Here is a 23194-nt window from a genome sequence, read left to right as displayed (position 1 = left end):
CAGAGTTGCAGTCTTACACACTCCTCTGAGCTTCCATTAGAGCAGTTACTCACGCAACACCACATAGAGACTGTGTCTGCCCCACGGCCACTTAAATTAATTGAATCAAAAATAAACGATCGAGGAGTTAAACAAAATAACTTAATCCAAGTTAAAACTACCGCAACAGTACAACAAAATAGGATAATTAAATGTGGACTCTTAAATGTCAGATCTTTGTCATCTAAAGCTCTACTAGTAAATGAGCTGATATCAGATCATCATATTGACTTATTTTGTCTTACTGAAACCTGGCTGAGTAATGATGAATATGTCAGCCTAAATGAATCAACTCCTCCAAGTCATATCAATACTCACATTCCTCGAGGCACTGGCCGAGGAGGTGGAGTAGCAGCCATCTTTGACTCCAGCCTATTATTACACCCTAAACCTAAACTAGACTATAACTCATTTGAAAGCTTGGTTCTTAGTCTTTCACACCAAACCTGGAAAACAATACAGCCAGTTATATTTGTGATAGTGTACCGGGCCCCGGGTCCGTATTCTGAATTTCTATCGGAATTTTTTCAGTTTTTATCAAGTCTAGTCCTTAAAACAGACAAAGTAATTATTGTAGGTGACTTTAATATTCATGTGGATGTCGAGAACAACTGCCTCAGTACTGCATTTATTTCATTATTAGATTCGATTGGTTTCTGTCAGAATGTACAGAAACCCACTCACTGTTTTAACCATACTCTCGACCTGGTTCTGACTTATGGCATTAACATAGACGATTTAATAGTCTATCCACAGAACCCTCTTCTGTCGGATCATTATCTAATAACTTTTGAATTCTTACTAACTGAGTTTACACCGTTAAGCAAGAGTTACTACACTAGATGTTTATCTGATGGTGCCGTAGCTCAATTTAAAGAAGCGATTCCGTCTGTATTTAACTCAATACCATGCTTCGATGTGACAGAGGACTCCTGTGCTAACTTTAGTCCGACCCAGATTGATCATCTTGTCGACAGTGCTACAAGCTCACTGAGAAGGACACTAGACTCTATTGCTCCTTTAAAAAAGAAGTTGGTAAAACAAAGGAGATTCGCTCCATGGTATAACCCTGAAACCCGCAAATTAAAGCAAACATCGCGAAAACTTGAAAGAACATGGCGTTCCACTAACTTGGAACAATCTCGGTTACTCTGGCGAGATAGTCTTAAGACATATAAGAAGGCCCTCCGTAATGCCAGATCAGCTTATTACTCATTGTTAATAGAGAAAAATAAGAACAACCCCAGGTTCCTCTTCAGCACTGTAGCCAGGCTGACAGAGAGTCACAGCTCTGTTGTGCCGAGTATCCCTATAGACCTCAGTAGCAATGACTTCATGAACTTCTTTAATGATAAGATTATGATTATTAGAGACAACATTAATAATCTCCTGCCCTCGACCGATCTTTCCACAAATAGAGTAACCTTAGAAACAGCTGTAAACCCTGATATATGTTTAGATGGCTTTACTCCCATCGACCTTGACAAACTGACTTCAACAATTTTTACGTCTAAACCGTCCACCTGTCTCTTAGACCCTATACCGACTAGGCTGCTTAAAGAAGTGCTACCATTAATTAGCACAACTTTATTAGACATCATCAACCTGTCTTTAGTAACAGGTCATGTACCACAGTCCTTTAAAGTAGCTGTGATTAAACCTCTTCTTAAGAAGCCCACTCTGGATCCAGAGGTGTTGGCCAACTATAGACCGATCTCGAACCTTCCCTTCCTCTCTAAGATCCTTGAGAAAGCAGTTGCAAATCAGTTATGTGACTTTCTGTGTAACAATAGTTTATTTGAGGATTTTCAGTCAGGATTTAGAAAGCATCATAGCACAGAGACAGCTCTGGTAAAAATAACTAACGACCTTCTAATCGCATCAGACAAAGGACTCGTCTCTGTTCTTGTCCTGTTAGACCTTAGTGCTGCGTTCGACACTATAGACCACTACATCCTGTTGCAGAGACTGGAACATTATATTGGCATCAAAGGAACCGCACTGAACTGGTTTGGATCCTATTTATCGGATCGATCTCAGTTTGTTTATGTAAATGATGAAGCCTCAATGAGGACCAACGTCAGTTATGGAGTTCCACAAGGTTCTGTGCTTGGACCAATCTTGTTCACCTTATATATGCTTCCTTTAGGCAATATTATCAGAAAACACTCTATAACCTTTCATTGTTATGCAGATGATACTCAATTATATATATCGATCAAACCGGACGAAACCAACCAGCTTGCTAAACTGCAAGCGTGTCTTAAAGACATAAAAACCTGGATGACCTGCAACTTCCTGATGTTAAACTCAGACAAAACTGAAGTTATTCTACTAGGCCCAGAACACCTCCGAAATCAGTTCTCTAATGATATAGTTTCTCTAGATGGCATTGCGCTGGCATCCAGCAGCACCGTCAAGAATCTTGGAGTTACCTTTGATCAGGACTTGTCTTTCAACTCTCAGATAAAACTTATTTCTAGGACTGCCTTTTTTCACCTACGTAATATTTCAAAAATCAGGCACATCCTATCTCAAAGCGATGCAGAGAAATTAGTTCATGCATTTGTTACCTCTAGATTAGATTACTGCAATTCCTTATTTTCAGGCTGCTCTAATAAGTCTCTTAAATCTCTCCAGCTGATCCAGAATGCTGCAGCTCGTGTACTAACAAGAACTAAGAGGAGAGATCATATTACTCCTGTATTAGCTTCTCTGCACTGGCTCCCTGTAAAATCTAGAATAGAATTTAAAATCCTTTTACTGACCTACAAAGCCCGAACTGGTCAGGCTCCATCATATCTTAAAGAGCTTATAGTACCATACTGCCCTACTAGAGAGTTGCGATCCAGTGATTCAGGGTTACTTGTGGTTCCTAGAGTCTTAAAAAGTAGGATGGGAGCCAGAGCCTTCAGTTATCAAGCTCCTCTTCTGTGGAACCAGCTTCCCGTTTCTGTCCGGGGGGCAGACACACTCACCACATTTAAGAGTAGGCTTAAGACTTTCCTCTTTGACAGTGCTTATAGTTAGCGCTTTATAGTTAGGGCTGGCTCTGGCTTGCCTTGGACCGGCCCATGGACAAACTGGTATAGGCAAAAACTACAGGGGGACTTCCTACACTGAGCACCTCTCTCCTCCTCTTCTTCACCTCCGTCTGTATGCATTGATGTCCCATTAATGCTGATTACTAACTTTACTTCTTCCCTGGAGTATTTGTGCTTTCTCGCCTCACAGGATGACCGCAGTTTTATCTGGACACTGGTTCTTCAACCAGCCATGGCCCTGCTGACATCTACTACGATCTTCATGAATTAACATTATTAATCCTATTACCGACACCATTAATGCACAGTACTGATTATTAATCCTATTACCGATACAATTAATGCACGGTACTCATTTTGTCTCTTCCCCGGAGTCCTTGTGCTTCCTCTCCTCACAGGTTTCCATGGAGCATGGTTTCATCTGGACCCTGGTCCTTCCTCCTACCATGGCCCTGCTGACTCCAACTGCTAATATCCCTTTTATTATTACTCACATTACTATTTCATACTACCGATACCATTAATGCACATTATTGACCTGCTTCTTCACCAGAGTCTCTGTGCTTTCTCGCCTCACAGGTTCCTGTGTATCCGGGTTTACCTGGACCAGGTCTTGCCTCCTGTCGTGGTTGTGTCATACATTGAATGTGCTGTAATTACATTGAATGTGTTGTAATTCACTATCCTGTTCTACACATGACATCATTGCACGCCTGTCCATCCTGGGAGAGGGATCCCTCCTCTATTGCTCTCCCACAGGTTTCTTCCTCTTTCCTCCCCGTTAAAGGGGTTTTTGGGGAGTTTTTCCTGTTCTGATGTGAGGGTCCCGGGACAAGAAGATGTCAAACGTGTACATATTGTAAAGCCCTCAGAGGCAAATTTGTAATTTGTGATTTTGGGCTATCCAAAAATAAATTGAATTGAATTGAATTGAACCTCTGAGCCTCTTTGTTGTACTTTGGCTCGCTGTCACAAACAACATTTGTTTCATGTTGCAGAGGTTATACTGAGCATTTACATACAAGATTATTGTCACATGTTTAGCGCAAGATCAGGCAGGATTTTCATCTTTTAAGCCACCATTGGAGCTTTATGTTAATGCCGAGCCGTGGAGGTAATTCACAAAGGCGACTAGCTGTCAAATGGCAATTTCTTTGGAAGGAAAGGGGATATTAACCTTTCCTTCCCTTTATACTTTGGTACAATTGACGCAGTTGCCGAATGTCAAAATGCATAGATTTGTTTTAAAATCTAATTTGGTTGATGATAAAACGTAATGCATAAATTACACCTCTGTCGAAGAAGGGAAGCGCTCTGCTCCCGGACTCTAAAACAGATTCGGATATTACAATGAATAATTCCACTGACTGGTGGCAGTCATCCTGCAGTCTCTAGTGTCAGAGTCTCTCGGCCTACTTATACAGACAGCCTTGCCAGTAATGTTGTATTCCTTCAATGAACTCTAAATAAGTCATAGCCACAAGTGTGAAAGGGGAGAGAGAAAATAGCTGTGTATCCCAAAGCAGCGAGCTACGCTCCTGCAGCTGCTGGCAGCCACGCTCAAATGAATGGATGAAGAAAGGGGGAAATAAAACATGTCATATTGATGATAGTCCTTGAGAATTGACAAAAGCCATGCTTTCTCTCAAGGGTTAATAATATATGACATTCAATAATGAAAAGTAATCAGCTTACACAGAAGCATGTCCAAAAGCAGACGAATGGCATCACTTCACACATCACGTGTTCTCTTCCCTTCCCGTCTTTGCATCACAAGCTAAAACAGCAGTTTTCTTTCCTTGCCCGTGCCAAGTCGTTAGCTCCTAGCATCGCCAATTGATACAAAAATTGCCTTACATTTCCCGACACAGAAGCAGTTCTGTTTCGCTTTTAAATAGCGTCGAACTAAATATGGCAATATTTCTTTTCGACTAAGGCACAGATCTTGGTTTTGGAGAGGCTACAAACAGGCTGCAAACAGACTGGAGGACAAAGAATCCACACACACACACACACACACACACACACACACACACACACACACACACACACACACACACACACACACACACACACACACACACAGAGAGAGAGAGAGACAGGGTTCCTTGCAACACAGTTGCACAATCTTTCATCAGCACTATTGTGTTGCAAAATACAGGTATGCATGCAGAACACAGAGATCTGAATTGCCATACTGTCACTGCTTTAGCCATCAAAAGAAGAGGCTTCTCAGCAAGACTGAGCTCCACTTTTAATCACCGTCGCTGATTGATTATGCCCGCCCAAAAGTGCACACCTTGCACCGAAAACATCACTGTGAATATTTGACAAATGGATCCCCTCTCTCGATGTGTTGAACAACGTTGAAAATGATTGCGGATGTACTGTACACATGCAGTACAGCACGTGCCACCGTCACACTTTCTGTGCATGCGTTCACATGGCGCGAGGTGGACAAACGCGGGAATCAAAGGTTAATACGGCTCCCATTGATTTCCACACCTGGTCTGCTGTCCGTCCTGTTCATTGTAATTGAACCGGCTGTTGTGAAGAAACTAAAGCAGAACAAAACAGGGCTTGTACAATAAAACTGTCCTTCCTTTGTGTCTGTGAATGAAGAAGTGAACACTCTTCCAACTTAAGGGAACCACAGTGCAGAGAATATTTGATGTAGTGCAGCGACTTCATCGTAAGGATTCCTGTGATGGCTTTAAAGATGATCTACAACAGGCCTCGTCGCACAGATGGCGGTTCTCTCTCTCGTTCTCTCTCGCAGTGATTGGTTTAAAGTTACCAAAGTCATCACCCTAAAAACTCAATACTGCAGTGTTGACAAAGTAGTTGAGCGGCGCACAACAAAGACTTGGATACTGTATTATTTATTTCGGCTCGTGCTTTTGTTTCGTGGAGAATCTTGAAGTTTCCTCTGTCTCAAGGAAAAACGAAGCACTGCTGAATAAGCAAATGTGATGCAGCGGGTAGGTATTTCAAAGTCCTTCCCTTTCCTCTGTAATGTCTCTGCATAGGAGGTGTTTGTTATGGAAAACAAAACCAACTGCATGCAGATCATGCACGAAGCACAAGGTCAAAATACCACCGGGAAATTAGCGCGTTATCTGTAAACTTACTTATTGATATTCCCTTATTCTGCTGCGACTATCCGCAAATATGTTCTGCATTCACAAACAGAATACAAATGCAAATCCAATTGACTGTATTTTTCATCTTCGTCTCTCTTTCCCTCCAGTGGAATCATTTTTGAATACCAGTAAGTTGGCACCCTTCCTCCTTTTGGCCTTGCTGCAGCTCTAGTTTTTATTCTCTCTCTCACACACACACACACACACACACACACACACACACACACACACGCACGCACACACACACACACACACACACTTTTACTCACCCAGGGCTTGATGAAACTCGCTCGACAGCGGGGTCATGGTGGTTTGTTGGAGGCTGTTGATGTTGAGCGCCCCCATCTGGTGGATCTGTGTGGCGGGGAAAGCCACGCTGGGCGTGAGGTAACCTCCGTGACTTGCTGCCATGATGGCTGCCTGCTGCTGCATGAGCTAAAGAAGAGGGACACGGAGAGATGGGTGGAGGAGAGGAGGGTCGGATGGGGGTGTGAGTGTGTGTGAGAGAGAGGGAGAACAGGGTGCGAGGGAGGTGAGGGGAGGACGGATGGTCATGAAAAATATCGTAAGTTGGGAAGCAGCGGGACAAAGACGGGAGAATGGAGCGAGAGAGGAGAGAGAAACGTAGCAGGGGTAGAACAGAGGGAGGGGTGTATGTTGAGGTTGATGGATGGATAGTGCATGGGAAGTACAGAGAAAGTAGAGCGGAATAAAAGAAAGGGAAGAAAAAGGAAGCCTGTCAACCTATGTTTCGTGAATCTGTCTCTCCTCCCAGCAGGAAGCCTGTCACCAGCTGCAGAAACGATTTAATAGCTGTCTGTTGGGCTCATACAAATCAAGACATTGACATGTGGACATTATCTCTGTGCTCAGGGAACGGGCAAAGTTTGCAGAAGAGTTGCGATGCTTTTTCCCTTACCATTGTCAAACTTCACAACACTCTTGTTTGGCTGTATAGAAATGCCACGGCCATCTGATACTCCCCTCTGTTTTTCTCTCATCTCTAGCGTTTCTGATGCATTTGTAATGATGGCTGCTTGGAGACTGACATTTAGAATCAGCTTTGTTTTATAATTCAGTCAGACACCACTAGGCCCGTCTCTGGGCTCGTTCTCGCCAAACACAGAAGGCACTTTTGGAGTTGGAACTTCAATAAATGACTTGCCAGTGAAAAGTTGTTTTAGCGATAAACATTTACAACAAACAGCGCTGTGCACTTTGGTGAGGCTGTTTTGAGGTGTCCAAGCCCTGAGTCACGAAAAACAATATTTTCAAAGCAGGTGTAGCACTCAGATTCCAGACCACGTTAGTAATACAGCGTGTTAGTCGGACAATTGAAAAGGCAGTCGATTTTCACCCATTGGAGAGATAAAATCAATAGCCTTTCATTCACTCTGCATTTCTACTCAGCATGAAGTGAGAGCTGAAACTATTTTACATCCAATGCTGCCCACAGTGTTTATTCATGCTCACATGCTGCCCTGCACAGCGCTCACACACACACACACACACACACACACACACACACACACACACACACACACACACACACACACACACACACACACACACACACACACACACACACACACACACACACACACACACACACACACACACACACACACACAAAACATGCATGAAGGGCGATAGAGACTATTTGAGTTTCGGCACTCGGCTTAAATTCTCCCCATGCAAACGACATGCTGAGTGCCTAATTTAGACGAAAATCCATCATTGTACAATGGCTTCTGCAGGTTGTGGGCCAGCGGGTTTGTGTAGGGAATCAACACTCTTTTGCTGGCGATGTAGCCATGCAGACCTGTGTGGTATAGGGATACAAACACAGCTGGACCAACGTCTTACACCCGTCTATGCATCTGTTTAATACTGCATTGCTGCTACGTGTCAGGGGAGCTGCTGATGGCTGTGGCCCGAGAATGACTCGTATAAGCAGAATCAAACCCCTCTGCCACTGGCACTAATGACGATACTGTGAGACACTGGCGGTATTGAATGCCACTCTGCTTGTATTTGCATGGGGACCCTGCGACGCAAAAGCCAATTATTTTCCCTCAGTGCCCCTGTCAGGTAACCTGAAAGTGGCCGTCCCGCTGTAGAATGCCCGGCGCTGGCATCTCATCCATTAACCACATGCCTTGCCACTGCTATCTGTTAACTCCCTTTTTGTCATTTGCATAATTCCAACGTGACAAATGGGAATCATCCATTCCTTTCCAAATAAGATGAATTGAGCCTTTAAGGTGGCAGAGCTGCAAAAGACAGCAAAGGAACAGGAAACCAAACAAAAGCAATGACACAGAAACAAACAAAGAGGTCTAGAGGATCTGGGGCTCCACTTGCTTTGGCAACGCGGTCACTGCCCCCCCTATTAGGATGTGAGCAGGGTTGGACTTCAGCCGGTATTACAGAATAAATACACTGTCACACCACTCACTGCTTTTTTGTGCGTCTTTTCTCTGGCTCTGCTGGCTGCTTTCAGCGAGGATGGGGACTTAGGGCTGATTGTAATAAGCTTGCAGCCTATTGGTTGAGGGCCGTGTGGCCTTAGACAAGACCCAGGCCTGGATGGAGGCATAGTGGAGTGGGAGTGAATGCTGGCGTCGCCAGAATACTAGCCTTCTCTGCCTATGCATGTTTTAGATAATGCAATCCTTGATGCCATCCGTCAGACTGTCATGGATAACAACTCTGGCATTCAATGACGCTTCGGTCCAAATTCAAGTTCAGCAAATTGGAAACCCGAGCATATAATTACGTCGGAAAGCAGCGGTTAATACAAACTGGCTCCGAAAAAAAGAGCAGAAAGCAGAGTGGTTATGTTGACAGATATTCAAAGTTCTTCCATTTTACTTTTCATGTGTATATGCTTTTTTCCCTTCTTTTAACGAAATTACAAAGGCATTATATTCAAAAGCCATTCCCGTTTCTTTATTTATGCGCTACCCAGCAGATAGCAAATGTCTCCGCGGGAGAATGAGCGGAACTGAGTCTTCATCTTCACAGACACAACCTTTTCTGCTTCCTCTTGAAAAGAAAGGAAGAGGGAAGAAAAGGCAGACAGAAACAAGGGGAACAAAAGAGAAGCGCGTGAGATGAAAGGGAGCAAAGAAAGTTGCCCGGGCTCCAGCAGCATTCATTTAGTGTCAGACATCTGCTTTTTTATTGCAACCTGATGGCATTACTCTCCCCTGGTGCCAGCAGGCAATCACCTCTTTATCACATGGCAATTATCTCTATAGCGCTGCTCTGTGACTCGCTGACTCTCAGCACTGTCACATGTGACCCCTTATAGCCCAACCAGCCGGGGATGGAGGGGGGAGAGAGAAAGAGAGCGAGAGAGAGACAAAGGGATGCATGGAGAGAGAGAGAGAGAGAGGGTGAAAAAGGTTGATAAAATGAGAGAGAGAGGAAGACAGTAGGTCAATGAGGTGAACTAAAAGACTGAAGACAGAAGACCGAAGCTCAATGGCCTCGTTTGTTACCCCCATGCTGGCAGGCTGGATTTCAACAGAAAGATTTGAAGATGTTGCTTTTTCTCATCTGATGCACTTTGTTGTGTGTGTGTGTAGAGTCCTCACAAGTATAACACAGCTGAACCAGCTCACACACGAGCTGGTGTGTGCATGCGGCTTTACAGCACAGCTAAATGATGCAGTAATCTGTTACCATCATTTCTCATGTGTGCTGTGTTGCTGTTTGAACGGGAGTCCCTCCAACAGGGGGAGATGTTTCCTAATGTGAGTTTACAGTCATCACCCTCCCTCTCATCCGCCCACACATTGTCACTAACAGCGCCAAGTTAAACCATTTTCTCTCCTCTCATTTATCTATCTCACGCTCAGTCCAATGCATCTTTTAGGGAGGCAAGAGGGGCACGGTGCCGGAGGCGCCTTTAAATGTAAAACTCCTCTCTTGCCCCCCCCGACACAGCGTGCAGTCCTCCACCTAAAGAGACCAAGGGAAGCTAAAATGGCTGTCTGCACAGAGAGACACGGCTTGAGTGAAAGTGACTTGAATCAAATCTAATCGTGTACAAATATGATGTACAAGAGGTAATAAAAGCTGGTTTTTATTACTTGTACTCAGCGATTCATGGGAGGACTATTATCACTCACAACTAACGCCGGAATGAAACAAGGAATCTCACTCACTCGCTCTTCCTTCCGCTTGTGTTTTATGAAATCACCTTTTTGCAAATAGGATGTATCCTGTCAGAGCACACCAGTATCTGTGTCGATCGTGAAAATGGCACATTTCTCATTTTTGGCATATGTTGTCAGTGTTGTACCCCTCCAATTTGTGTTCAGAGCCCCCTCCTTCCCCTGGTCTGACTAAAATCCAATTTACTGGCTGTCAGCTCAACTCTATAATCCCATCCACTGCTGTAGTGGAGAGGTAGCTCTTTGAATTTACCATTTACTGTACTCTCTGGCTATAGCTATATATACCATCTCACCCTACGTCTGTATTCTTTGCGATGCCACCTCCTCTTCTCTTGGCCAGTGTATCTGGAGAGTGGGCGAACATGTAGTGTGTCTTTGGAGATAAAGTCCTTTTTGTGTCACTGCAGGTTTTTCCGTCTTGGGAATATGTGCAGTTTATCTTGCAGTGAGGGAACATTTGTGGTATGACTTCAGCACATTCCTGGTGGCTACGGGGGAATCAAGGCTGCACATCATATACATGCAGCCAGCACCAATGACTGTAATGTAATCATAACCGCTGCACAAGCAGGACACCCACACTAAAGACAACTAGTATTTCTCTTTATTCCACATTATTGCGTACCTAGCAGTCTGAACCGGTATTAAAACTCATTGGAAAAGTATTTAGCTAGATTTGAAAAGAAGAGCCGCGCTGATAATCCATTACTGCCTCTTGTGCACTCATTACTTTATCAAAAGTTTATCTCCAAGGTTGCTTTTCCTCAAAGTTTCTCCAGCGACTTGCTTTGTTGTGCTCAGTTCATTATATGCAGGTGCATGGCACCCACAGTCTGTGATTCACAACACTCACACAAGGAGAATCTCACCTTCACTAACATCATTCATGCTGTGTAATCTTTGTGTCGAGACACCACATACGTGCGATTTCTCCTTTTAGGTTTAATGGTAATTGATTCTCTCTAATGCTGGAGTATCCTCCGCGCCCTTGTTACTTTCACTCGGAACTCAATTTCCTCGCATCATCCTGCTCTTTGTCATATTATATATGTGTATGAGAGAGAGAGAGGGAGAGAGAGAGAGAGAGAGAACATTTGCTGCGCGTGTGCACGCTCTTGTGTGCTTCTGTATGAGTCGACACGGGCCACAGTAAATAAGAGTCATGGCCAACCTGAGCGGGGCACAATGGTCTCCCCGCAGACCGCCACTGCCTCCACCACCCCTTAAACATTTGCATTTCTCCACACTTCCTGGGAAAGGGCTGCATTTCATGAATGGTAATGAAGGTGGGAGTTTTTACTGGGGAGCGCACAAGAGATGGCCTCGCAATTACTCTGGGACGGTCAATTTGCACATCTCACACTGGGTCCCATGGCTGTGACGTGAAAATGAGGGAAATGGATAAGCCCCCCCCCCCCCCCCCCAAGACCTGGCTAACGTCAACAATTAATCCTGGCATTTAGAAATAACAAAAAAATATATAACTTTAACATTCAAATAAATGCAGGAAAAAAAAAGTGCGTTCCCCTCTTCTCTGTAAATAAATACTCAGCTGATGTTTATGTGTATTTATGCAGTGTGTTGTGACAGAGGACCAGGTTTTTATCTCTGCATGGCAAACTTTTCTTAAATTAATTTTAGCCTGCTTCAAGTAGGTTGTGTTTAAGTGCATGCGCATGCAAGTGAGGGTGTACGTGTGTGTGTGTGTGTGTGTGCGCGCTCCCCCTCGGCGGGGAAGAGCAAAGTTTGTGTTCAGATAAGTTGCCCATGGAATATTCTGAGTCAACTGTGGCCCCTGAAGCCTCACGGGCCCAGAGGGAGGGACAGGGGGAGGGAGAGGAGACGGGTAGGGAAGCAGCGTGATAGAAGGTAGAGGGGGCGCATGGTGAGAGGGGCTGTCTGAACTCATCAAAGAGCCGTGGGTCTGCTGTGTGTGTATGTGCCATGTCCTGAGGGGTGACGGTGGGCGGGGGTAGGAGGGCAGAGGGAAGCTGATGAAGGGGTTGGAGGGTACAAGCTCACTAAATGTGTGAGTGCCTACGTGCTGTGGGCAGTGAGAGGCCGAGCGCGATGGCACAGCAGCTCTGCTTAAGAGGAGGAGTGGACGGTGCCGATGGAAGCGATGACGGTTCGGCAAGGTACTTCTCACGAACGACAACGTCTACCAAGTCAGGGTCAAAACACAGAAAACAGAGACAAAAGCATCTGTGTCCAAAAATGAAAAGTTATAAACTACAGATTTCAGTGGCAAGTTTTCTGTGTTAACTAGCAGAATGCGTTAGCACACCAGTAACTAGCGTTAGCGTCTCTATGCTACTGAAGGTATACACACGCTTCCTTTGCTTTTTAATGATTGTAACAGTGAATAAAGACCCACTAGGATTTACAGGAACAGTGTTGTTCCTTGATGTCATTGTCCTCTGTCTCAATCTCCTGATGATGTGGTGGTTTACACTTGAACAGCTGCCCGCTACAGCTGAAAGTGACGCCACGAGAGCGGTGAGAGTGAACCAAAACCGTTAAGTTAAGCCGGCCATCAAACCAAAACCGTGTGCAGAAAGACGCTGAGAGCTGAGGGGAGCTGCAGAGTCCGCTGATTATTCTCTGTGGGTTCATCACTACGAGCGACACCTTTCACAAATGCAAAGACAATGAATCCATTGTTAATATGACAAAAAATGTATACATGTATGTTATCTGATCATGATTATAGCAGATTGAAGGACTGATTGAAGGACAATCGAACAGTTTCAGATTCAGTGAGTAAACCTGTTCAAATGAATTGAGATATTTTGCAATTTCATTCCTGTGTCTGCTGCATAGTGCACGTAGTCATCCAGTACGTATGCTAGAATTCAATGCGTTTCCAAAAGAGTTGTGTGTGCAAACGTGCGTCTTGTCCAACTCACCGCATGTGCATAAGAACTATAGGTGCTGAAGGGAAGAGCGATGGCTGGGTTGAAGATGCCAAACTGCCCAACCATCTGCTGCATGCGTCTGATGGTGCGCTCCTTGTCAGTGTCGGCAAACTTGACCACCAAGCTGGAGGACGCACCCTGAGGGGGCAGAGAGAACTGAAAATCAGAAGATAAACAACATGGAGACTTAACCCTGATTTAAGTCATGGAGAGAGGCAACAGATAATCAACAGCAAAGCAAGAAGTATCAGTCTGTCCTACGCATGTCTCTAGAGCTGCTCGTCAGATCGACTTCACACTTGGCGGCTGCATTGCTGGAAACACAACGGCGTGCATTGTCGAATTATGTGCAATTTGGAGGAGCTACACATTGAGTATCAATAAGCTCACTTTACAACCAAACTCTTCTTCACTTCCCTGGAGCCAACACAAGCAGGTCGCCAAGTGGAAGCAGAATCAGAAGCAGAATCAGAATCAGCTTTATTGGCCATGTGTGCTTACGCATACATGGAATTTGTCTCCGGTTTCCACTCCGCTCTCAATGTACGAACACAAATTTACAATACACAAGAAAATATATGTATGAAATCAAACATTGAATCAAATATTGATATTTCACCAGTGTGACTGTGAGTTGAATGTCTTTTTTTCCTGTGAGATAGACTGTATTTCCTCAGTGTGTGACTTGAGTCTAACTTAAAATGTCACTGTCAACAAAATACCTCTGCTAGTCACATCCATTCTCTACTTTAGTTCAAACCAAGAGACTAATACGCCTCGTTGGGAATGACCTCCGCTGAGTGTATGTCACCGGTGTTTCCGACAGCAATCAACCCGAGACTTGGGTGCATTTTTCACCCAACGTCGTGATGGATTTAGTGATTTGGGCAAATGCTGTTTTGCTTTACTCTTCACGCTTTCTCTAACTGGAAATGTTGGTATTGGCAGTAGTAGAAGATATCAAAACATTTTTTTCTGAAAACTATTAACTAAAAATAGTAAAACCAATAATGGCAGGTGTATTGCTCTGGACCCAAGCGAGTTGTTTGTATGAGCGGTTCTGGAGAAAGCTAAAAGCAGCAACCCCACAGGCGAAGCATTCGGCCGCTTCTGAACAGGCATGTTTTTAGACGGGCACTGCACTAGTGCACTGAATTTCAAATGTAGCACGTTTCATGCTAACACTTGCTCAGTCAGTCTACGGTGGTCTTACAGCATCTCATCCTCTATGCCCAAAAGGCTTTGACCCACTTCAGGAATCATTTGCATGTGTGACTGTAAGGATTTACCACGTATTTAGAGACGGCCACGAACAAAAGGCTTAAAAATACGAGAGCATGAAGAATGCTGTTGGTGATTGTTTTTGATTTCTTAGTGTGCCGTGTTCATTAGCAACAACAACCGGTGTCAACATCAATATCTAGTGTGCTCCTCTAATTGCATGTCAGAGTTTTTTTTTGGCATTCTAGATGCAACATCATTGCACATTTGTACTATAGCAGAGAATCGTGCCTCCTTATTGTGTGGCTGACATACGTAAACATGAACAGATATGTGGAGAATGAAATATTCTACGTATTGAGTGCACAGCTCTGGAGGCAGACGTGTCGACGGAAACCTTCCGTTTTTTTCAATCAGTGTTTAACATGTACAAAGCCACTCGGGGCAGAGCAGCCTCGCTGTGCATGACATAAATACTTGATATTTCCCCCCCCAGCTTCTCCCCCTCCGGTATAGTACATATATGTAACCTTGGTGCTCCTCCCCACAGATAAGGTTAAAAGATCTGCAATGTACAATGATTTGGAATAAGAGCTGCAATTGGTGGTTCCCTTGGTGTAAGTGTTCTTCAAAGAAAATGTTGCAATTTTGTCTCACTCCTCCATTCCTCTGTTTATCCTCCCTCTTCCTTTCTGTGGCTCTGGCTAGCCATCCCCTTATCAACACTATTACCCTCTTTCTGCAGCCCAATAATGAAGCAGCAGGTGGGTCTGCCACACACCCTTCAATAAGAACCTTCAAATGATTTAGCACTACAGTTGACATTTCGCGTGCTCCGCCTCCTCTTCCCTCTGCGCCCCCAAACCGGCCAATCGATCCGTATAAAAGGCCGAAATATTACTCTGATCTGACAGTGTAGAAAGGTTGTGTGTCAGTCACGATAAGAGGCCCCGTGAAATTGATGCAAGATTGTCAATAACAGTGGTGAATGGTTGCCTGGAGTCAAGGCTGGGGGTTGGGACATTTGAAGGGCTAAAGGGGTATTTTTTGGTTGGATCTGGGTTAAACCTGGCAGGAGGTTGTGCTGGACTGTTGTTATAAATGGCAGCTGTAATGCTAGCAATATTACTACAACATGATTCATTCTTATGTTTCTATTTTTCCATTACTTGCATAGTCCACTGACTGAGGTCTCAGGAGTCCTGCTGATAAAGACATCGACAGAGATGCTCAAAGACAGGCACTGGACCTTTCGACTGTAGCGTATCGATTTTATCCTCTCTTTCTCCCCTCTTTTCTCAATGCTCCCCCAAGCCCTCTCCTCCTGGCTTGCTCGCTGGTTGAATCACAGGTTTGATGGATTGTAGGTGAGAAGCCAGTTGGTGAGTTGGATGCCTGACTAAATGGCTGATTGCCTAGTTAGTTGAGTGATTGACTCACTGGCAGGCTGGTTGGCGAGATGGTTGGCTAACTGTCTGACAGACTAATTGTCAGACTGTCAAGCCGGCTGACATCTGTACTCTGTCCAGCTGAGTGACTAATTGTTTTGCTTCTTGCTGTGAGAGCCATCATGTCGCACCGGAACAACACTTTTCCTGCTCACAGAGAGCTCCGTGTGAGTCTACAATAACAGCAACAAGCGATAGAACATAATGTATTAGAGATGTACTTTCTGTGTCATCACTTTCTTAAAGCCATGTTCACGCTACACAACTTTCAAAGTTGCCAGATCGCTACACACACTACATGACCGACCGGCGAGAGGGCGTCACACAAGGAAAGACCCTCGATCCAACACCCTATGGTGCAACAACTACTTTCGTCCGTGTTGCAAATGCAACACACATACAGTAAAGTTCTCACTGTTCCAGGCGACCCCTTTGCCAGGTTTTGCCCGAACGCGTGTCTCGCGCTCTCATTGGCTGTAGCTCCCTGACAGATCCAGGTATTTGTAAGCCTGCTAGATATCTGGAATGTGTCTGCAATGCACCGGCAAGCCTCTCGGCCCGCGTCATTGAACAGTTCACACATAGCTCTCGCAGTGCAGAGTACAGAGCCAACGCAGATTTGCCTCTGATCTGGTGTTTAGTCCAGGAGCTATAAAAATCTATTGGCGGGCGTAAAATCAGGGCTGAAGTCTGGTAGCGTGAACTAGGCACAAGCAGCATCTCATATATGAGATGCTATGCTCAGTCACTTCAAGGTTAACTTTGGCACGGTTACAGGTTTAGGGTTTGTCTGTTGTGTCTGACCAGCTTTTTTTTTTACTGTCTGCATCATTAACTTTATTATGAGGTTTAACTTTGAGAGGATCCAGGATAGGGCAGTGCAGGACCGGAATACAGACGAGATGTGCTGGTACATACAAATAAGGCCTTCTCACCGTTAAAAATAAGAAGCTATTAAAGGGCCACCTAGTTTGGTAATGAGCGCTGTGTGTTCCTGCTCTGCTTCTCTCATCTTTAGGTGATTTTATAATCTGAGGTTGAGTTGGAACACTGAAGTCATCCCCTTTTTTAAAGAAAATGCGTGAATGATAGAAACATGGTTTATTGTGTATTGGCATGTCTAGTTGTACAAGAGCCTTGTGCCATTCTCTTTCATATACTCTTGCATGTATGTCCCACTCTCTGCAACTTTGCACTTTTTGTCAACGAGGTCTATACACTGACGTTGCCCTCCCACTGGTTCTCCTAAGGACCCCTGAGTCTAATGGCTTATCGGCTAAGCATCCAATGCAACATTTGTTTATCTCCCAGGTTTTCCCAGTTAGGCCTGTCAGGATATCAGTGAGTATAATCTGAAGTGTGAAGTAAAAGTCTCATTAAATTTTTAAGCTGCCAAGTGTGAGCAGAATCCCCCTGCCAGGCGGCTTCCAGCTGCCTAGAGAGCCACTGAAGGAAGGGGAGTTAAACAGGGAGGATATAAAAAGGCACTAGAGAGATTCAGAACCAAAAGGAAAGTCTGCCTCTTTGCAGTTCCTTCCCATAGCCGAGGCTTGGTGTCGGTCCGAGCTATACATCCCACACTTCTTTAACTTTGAACATGTGCCGGCTCGCATTAGTGCGGAGTGAAGCCAGAAGGAAGACTGATCCAGTATTGGTATGTAGCTGCATTGGCTTCAAGTGTCACATGGCCTTAATGGTTTACTCAGTCTGCATGGGTGAGTTAAACTATGATTCAGTCGCTGCGAGCACAAAAACTAAAATTAAGAAATACGTCCCGTCTTCCTGATAACACGATTTCAGCATCCTTACAACAGACTCTTTTTCATCAGTGCCTGCAAAATAAAAAACCCGCCTCTTTTAATCATAATGTATTGCCACTAAAGCTGCCTGTTTCTCCACAACAAATGGCATCATATGCCTCAGCCGCCTTCACAATTTGAAAATTATGAGTTATCTATTTTGCCCCCCCCACTGAGTTCTATATCGATGCTGAATATACAGTTCAGTGCTACAGTATACAGCTTATAATTTATGCCCCTTGCGCGATGCTGTTCTATGCTTATTGTGGTAATAATGCATTACCACCCATGGAATCATAAATACACATCCTCTTTGAGCTTGGCTAGTAAAATAATGGATGACTGTAATCTATTAGGTTATTAGAATGTAAATTGCCTGGGTAGAAATACTTGTGGGGGAGATGACAGATCGTAAACAATCAACGTTAACTTAAAAATATAAAGGCAGAACTTTGTTCAATGAGTAGCAGCACAAAGATCTATCATCCTTGTGAAATACTGACATTAAAACTCTGCATCTCATTGAATGCACAATGAGATCATTCCTGTTTTCTGACATAAAACCAGCATTTATGTACTGCAGGATCTGCTGTTTTTTTGCCTTTCCACATTTCATTTTATCCGTATTTAGGGCAGTGACATATTGATCTGGACATTAAACACTGTGTCTTGTTGAGTATTAAATCCTGGCACTTGCATGTGTGTGTGTTCTCTGTAATGGAGAAGATCCAGCAGCTGGGGAATCACATTTGGATGCTTTTTCTTCCTTCTTACGTTCTTTGCTCTCACTCATCCAGCTCTCGCTTTTATGCAAACTTTACCTCATTTGCTTTCCTTTGTTCTGCTCTTATCCTTCCATCATCCTGCTCCAGTATTACTGTGTTCGTCCCTGGGTCAGCTGAAACTGCCTCAAACCCAGGCGCAGGTAATGCGGATACAGAGTGAAAAAGCAGCCCGGCCCTGCGGCCCTGACCCCCCCCCCCCTGTCCCGGGACTTACTTCCTACACGGCCCTGCTGAATCCCGGCAATTTGCTTTACAGCTCTAGCATTTAAATGTTTAATTGAGCCACTGTGTGTGTGTGTGAAAGCTGAACAAGGCTGAGAAATAGTGGCGGTGTGTATGGGAGGATGATGTATGCATGCTTGAAATATGACGGGTTAGGGTGTGATGGAGATCCACCCAAGGTCTTACATGTGACCTGCCGATGCTCTCCTATAATTCATACACTTACACCACCTTGCTGTCATCCTTCACACAGTGACATGATGTCGTAGATCATTTTTCATTTCGATACGTTCACGGAAATATGTACGCTCCCACACATTTATACGTAAAGTATATTTTTGCATGCACTGTGTCATTTTATCTACATATATATATATATATATATATATATATATATATATATATACACTCTCCACACACATGCACGCACTCCATGTGGAATTTCTCTTTCCTTCCCGACTCACACATAGAATGCATACAAAATGCCCACTCCCCCTCTACATGAATAACACAAATCTATTCAGCTCAAGTCCTCCGAGCTGGAAAATAAGATCAGTCAGGGAGCCTTTGACCCCAGCCTGTGGCTGTACGAGCCTGTGACAGTGAAACAGAGAGCGGAGCAATGTCGAAAAAGTATGTGTGTGTGTGCGCGCGCATGAAAATGCTCGAGCCACAAAGTGCTTCTGTTTGTACATGTTTATGTATGCACACACATGCATTTGTGTGTGCGTGTGGGTGCACACCCATAAACTCTAAGAAGCCAGTGCTCATGCTTTGGGGGATTGGCAGTCGATCTATCAAACTGCTGTAGTTAGTCGCAGTGTTAATATTCAGTGCACTCTTAACACCCAGCTAGCGACGCTATTGGCCGGGCTTTATTCACGGTCATCTCTCTGAGGCTCAAAAGCCACGGCCTTGTGTGTGGCAGTAGATATGCACACACACACACGCGCACACACACACACACACACACACACACACACCTATAAATATATATATAACTGCATTACTACTCTCTCGGACTCAGGTCAGTTTAGGACAGAAATATGCGGCCTGAGCTGATATATATTTATATCTATATATAGATATATAAATATATCTATATATATAGTTTTGCATAGTTAGCCTCAAAGTAGGAATGAGACAATTGCTTATAACTGCCAATAGATGCCCTTCGTAGGTTGAGTATGTATCCTGTGATGTTGTTGTCAATGATACCTTTTATTTTCTTCTATTTCTTTATTCATGCATTCATTTTTCAATGCATCCAAAAGTGTGTATATGAAAGAATATTTATTCATTCATTCCGTCAATGTACTTGACTTCTTCTTGCAGCTGCAGCTCAACCGCGATCAACATCAACTCAAATGGATACACGGGACGCACGGCCCAAGGTGTTCTCCGGGATCTTTGCTACATTGATGGACACTTTGCTCTGAATGGCAGCGTCTTACTGAGGCGTAATGGTCCACCGGTGGTCCGCTAATCTCAGCGAGGCAGGCACACCGTGTCCTCTCCTCCAGCAGCCACAGGATATGAGATGCTGATCAGATTTCTATAATCAATTTACCAGTGGAGGTATAAATCCTGTCCATTCACTCATTTCCTCGCCCCCCCCCCTCTCTGTCTCTCACTCCCTCTCCAGCTCTAACTCCCCTCCCTTCTGCCCCCTGCTTATAGTTAGATGAATAATTCAGCAGCCAATGTGGTGAAAGGTGGAGTAAACAAGTCTATTGCCTAATATCCCGAGAGGCTGCCAAAGCGAGATGAGTGAGGGCAGAGAGCTAGCACAGATAGGGGGATGGAGCAACAGAGAGAGGAGGGTATCTATGGAGAGGGGACACCCAGAGTCTTTCCTCATGACCTGCAGTCATTTGCACTTAGATTGACTCGGAGGTTGTGCCAAAAATGGCACAGCTGGCGTCTAGTCCTTCTCTCTGCTCTCCTCTCTTGAGCCACACATTGGCAGCCATTAATAATGAAATCACGCAGTGAAACACGCCGTCGGCGAGATAAGGTGGGAGAGAGTTCAGGGTCCCTGCTTCTCTGGGGCGAGAGTTCCCCAAACAAAAAACGAGTATAAAAGCAGAGTCTAGTGCATAATGTGGGACGTGACTCTCTGTCCGCTTCCCGGATGTCACGGAGAATGACTCTATTCAGCTTTGGACTGCAGAGTAAGTAGCTTTGTATTTTGACACCATCAGGTATACAGCGAGCTTGTCTAAACACGAGACACATACAAATGAGCGGTACAGCTTCTGTGCTCATGGTAAATCCAATACAGAGAGAATTCAGAGGACACGGTGTGCTTACATAACGAGCAAATGTAATCTCACACTGGAGTTATATTCACTGATTATATAAGCAGAACTACTGATTGATGACTCGCCCAAAATTCAATTATCACTCTAAACAGTTTTATCTGGAAATTAGATTTTTTTTCTTCTTGTAAAAAGTACCGTGTTAATTAAAGAGACAGAAGGATATTTCTGACTGTCTGTTTTTAAAGCTGGACTATTTATGAGGATGGTTGCACTTTCTATAAATTGATTCAAACTTTACAGTTGGGGGGGGTGAGTTCAAAACTACGAGTTTACAGCTCTTAACCGGGAGAGGTGGACTGCACACAGCTGTTGTGATTGGTGCGCCGGGTGTACGTGTTGTGCATGTGATGGATGTTGCTGGTGTGTGTGTGTGTGTTTCTCTGTTCATTATATGTGAGGGAGAGAGCTGTACTCACTGGCATGGTCTGGCTGCCGTGGAGGGCGCTGATTGCAGACTGAGCCTCGGTGTGTGTGGAGAACTTGACAAAGGCGCAACCTGGAAGAGAGGAGATGCACATCACACACACACGCAGGTACACACACACACACACACACAGTACATATGCAGTAAATGCATTCAATCGAGCGAGTTTAAAAGCCTACGGTATATTAATAAAGGATGTTGAATTGTATTTGACACCACAGAAATCACTGTGCAGCGAGAGGCTCTCATTGCACAGCAGGCTGCCCCACTCCGGGCATTAGGCAGGCAGACAAGCAGGCAGAAGCTGCAGGCTAAAGATTGCACTGATGAAGCAGAAAAGCATTCTATTTAGCATCACATGCCTGTCTGTGCATATTAAATACGAGCTGAACTGGCTAAACTCACAACGTTTTTGAAAAGAAAACCGCTCGATTTGAGGAGAGTTTATTGTTCCCGCTAACAAGAGGTTCTGATCAATATCTGTGAGTACGGCGATGTCTGTCCAACGGCCAGGAGACCACAGAACCAACACTCTCAGCTCTGATGTCCTTGAGGAATATTGTGACGCGTAGACAAAGTGAAAGCGAGTTGAAGAGGGCTTTTGTGGACTCACAAAGTGAGCTGTTGCACATTAATTATTCAACTGTTAAACTGAAGTATGGGCTCCTTTGTAGAACTGGAGAACTTGATATGAAGCCGCACGCTTTCTCTCCTCTAGCAATGCCTCCTAAACTAAACTCATGAACATTTTGTAATCCGTTTTAACGACAAATATAGAGTCTCTTTGTACCCATGGCCAGAATATTGATGATAGGTGTGTGCAGGTTATATTACACAGTGTTCAATCCACTAGTCTCGCATGTCTCTGGAGGGCAAAGGAAACCCAAACACAGAAACATGCGAGGACTGAACCTGGGTCTGTTGCAGTGAGGCAGCAGTACTAACCACTGGGCTACCATCCCCTCTTATAATTATACCCTATTTCACCTAATTTCATTTCATTTGAAGTTTCCTTTCTACTCTTATTTAATCTTTCATACTTTACTCTTCTTATCATCTCTCCTGCCTGACCTCGCCGCCCTGCCATTCTTCCCCTCTTAATGGGCTTACCCCTGTGGACACCAGCCAATCAAGATGCCCATTCAGCTGTCGAACCACTACCCTCTGTTGAGATATGGATAGAAAAGAGCTGGAGCTCGGCATGACCTGTACAAGGACTTTGCTACGGTGGTATTAACTATACGCCAGTATAATTATGAATTTAACTCTTTGTATGCTTAGCAAGCTGCAGTGTGCATTGCCTCGGCTTTATCTTTGTCGGAGCGTTATTATGTGATCGAGACTGTGGAACCGTGCAATAGCTAGCGAGCATAAAGTATTCTGCTATCAAACTTACAGTAATCATATTGTTGCACATAATTCTGCACAAACAGGATTTTGTGATGACTAAGTGGGAAGCAGATGTGTTTTAGCCAGCAGGGGTTGGGGACGGTTTGTTTGTTTGTGTTTCTTATCAGGAAATAATAATAAAAGAAGTAATATCACACACTAATACAGACACTCCTGATAGCCTATGTTTTGATAAGAGTAAAAATATAAAGTAGCATAAAATGGAAATACTCAAGTAAAGTACGAGTACA

The 23194-nt window shown here is 44.3% G+C and overlaps 1 protein-coding gene across 1 annotated transcript in view; it reads right to left on the bottom strand.

Annotated features, from left to right (window-relative positions):
• Window positions 1-23194, bottom strand: part of celf5a (cugbp, Elav-like family member 5a) — a gene marked incomplete at both ends in the record, with an annotated part of 186367 nt that overhangs the window by 10038 nt on the left and 153135 nt on the right. The window contains 3 exons of the mRNA XM_079267346.1: window positions 6496-6661; window positions 13323-13469; window positions 21547-21626. Coding sequence (XP_079123472.1) covers window positions 6496-6661; window positions 13323-13469; window positions 21547-21626 — 393 coding nt within the window. The remainder of the gene's footprint in view (window positions 1-6495; window positions 6662-13322; window positions 13470-21546; window positions 21627-23194) is intronic.

This window comes from Melanostigma gelatinosum, assembly GCF_949748355.1.
Source record: "Melanostigma gelatinosum genome assembly, chromosome: 4".
Lineage (NCBI taxonomy): Eukaryota > Metazoa > Chordata > Actinopteri > Perciformes > Zoarcidae > Melanostigma > Melanostigma gelatinosum.
The sequence above is the reverse complement of the archived record's forward strand: the minus strand, read 5'-3'. Positions and strand labels throughout refer to the sequence as shown.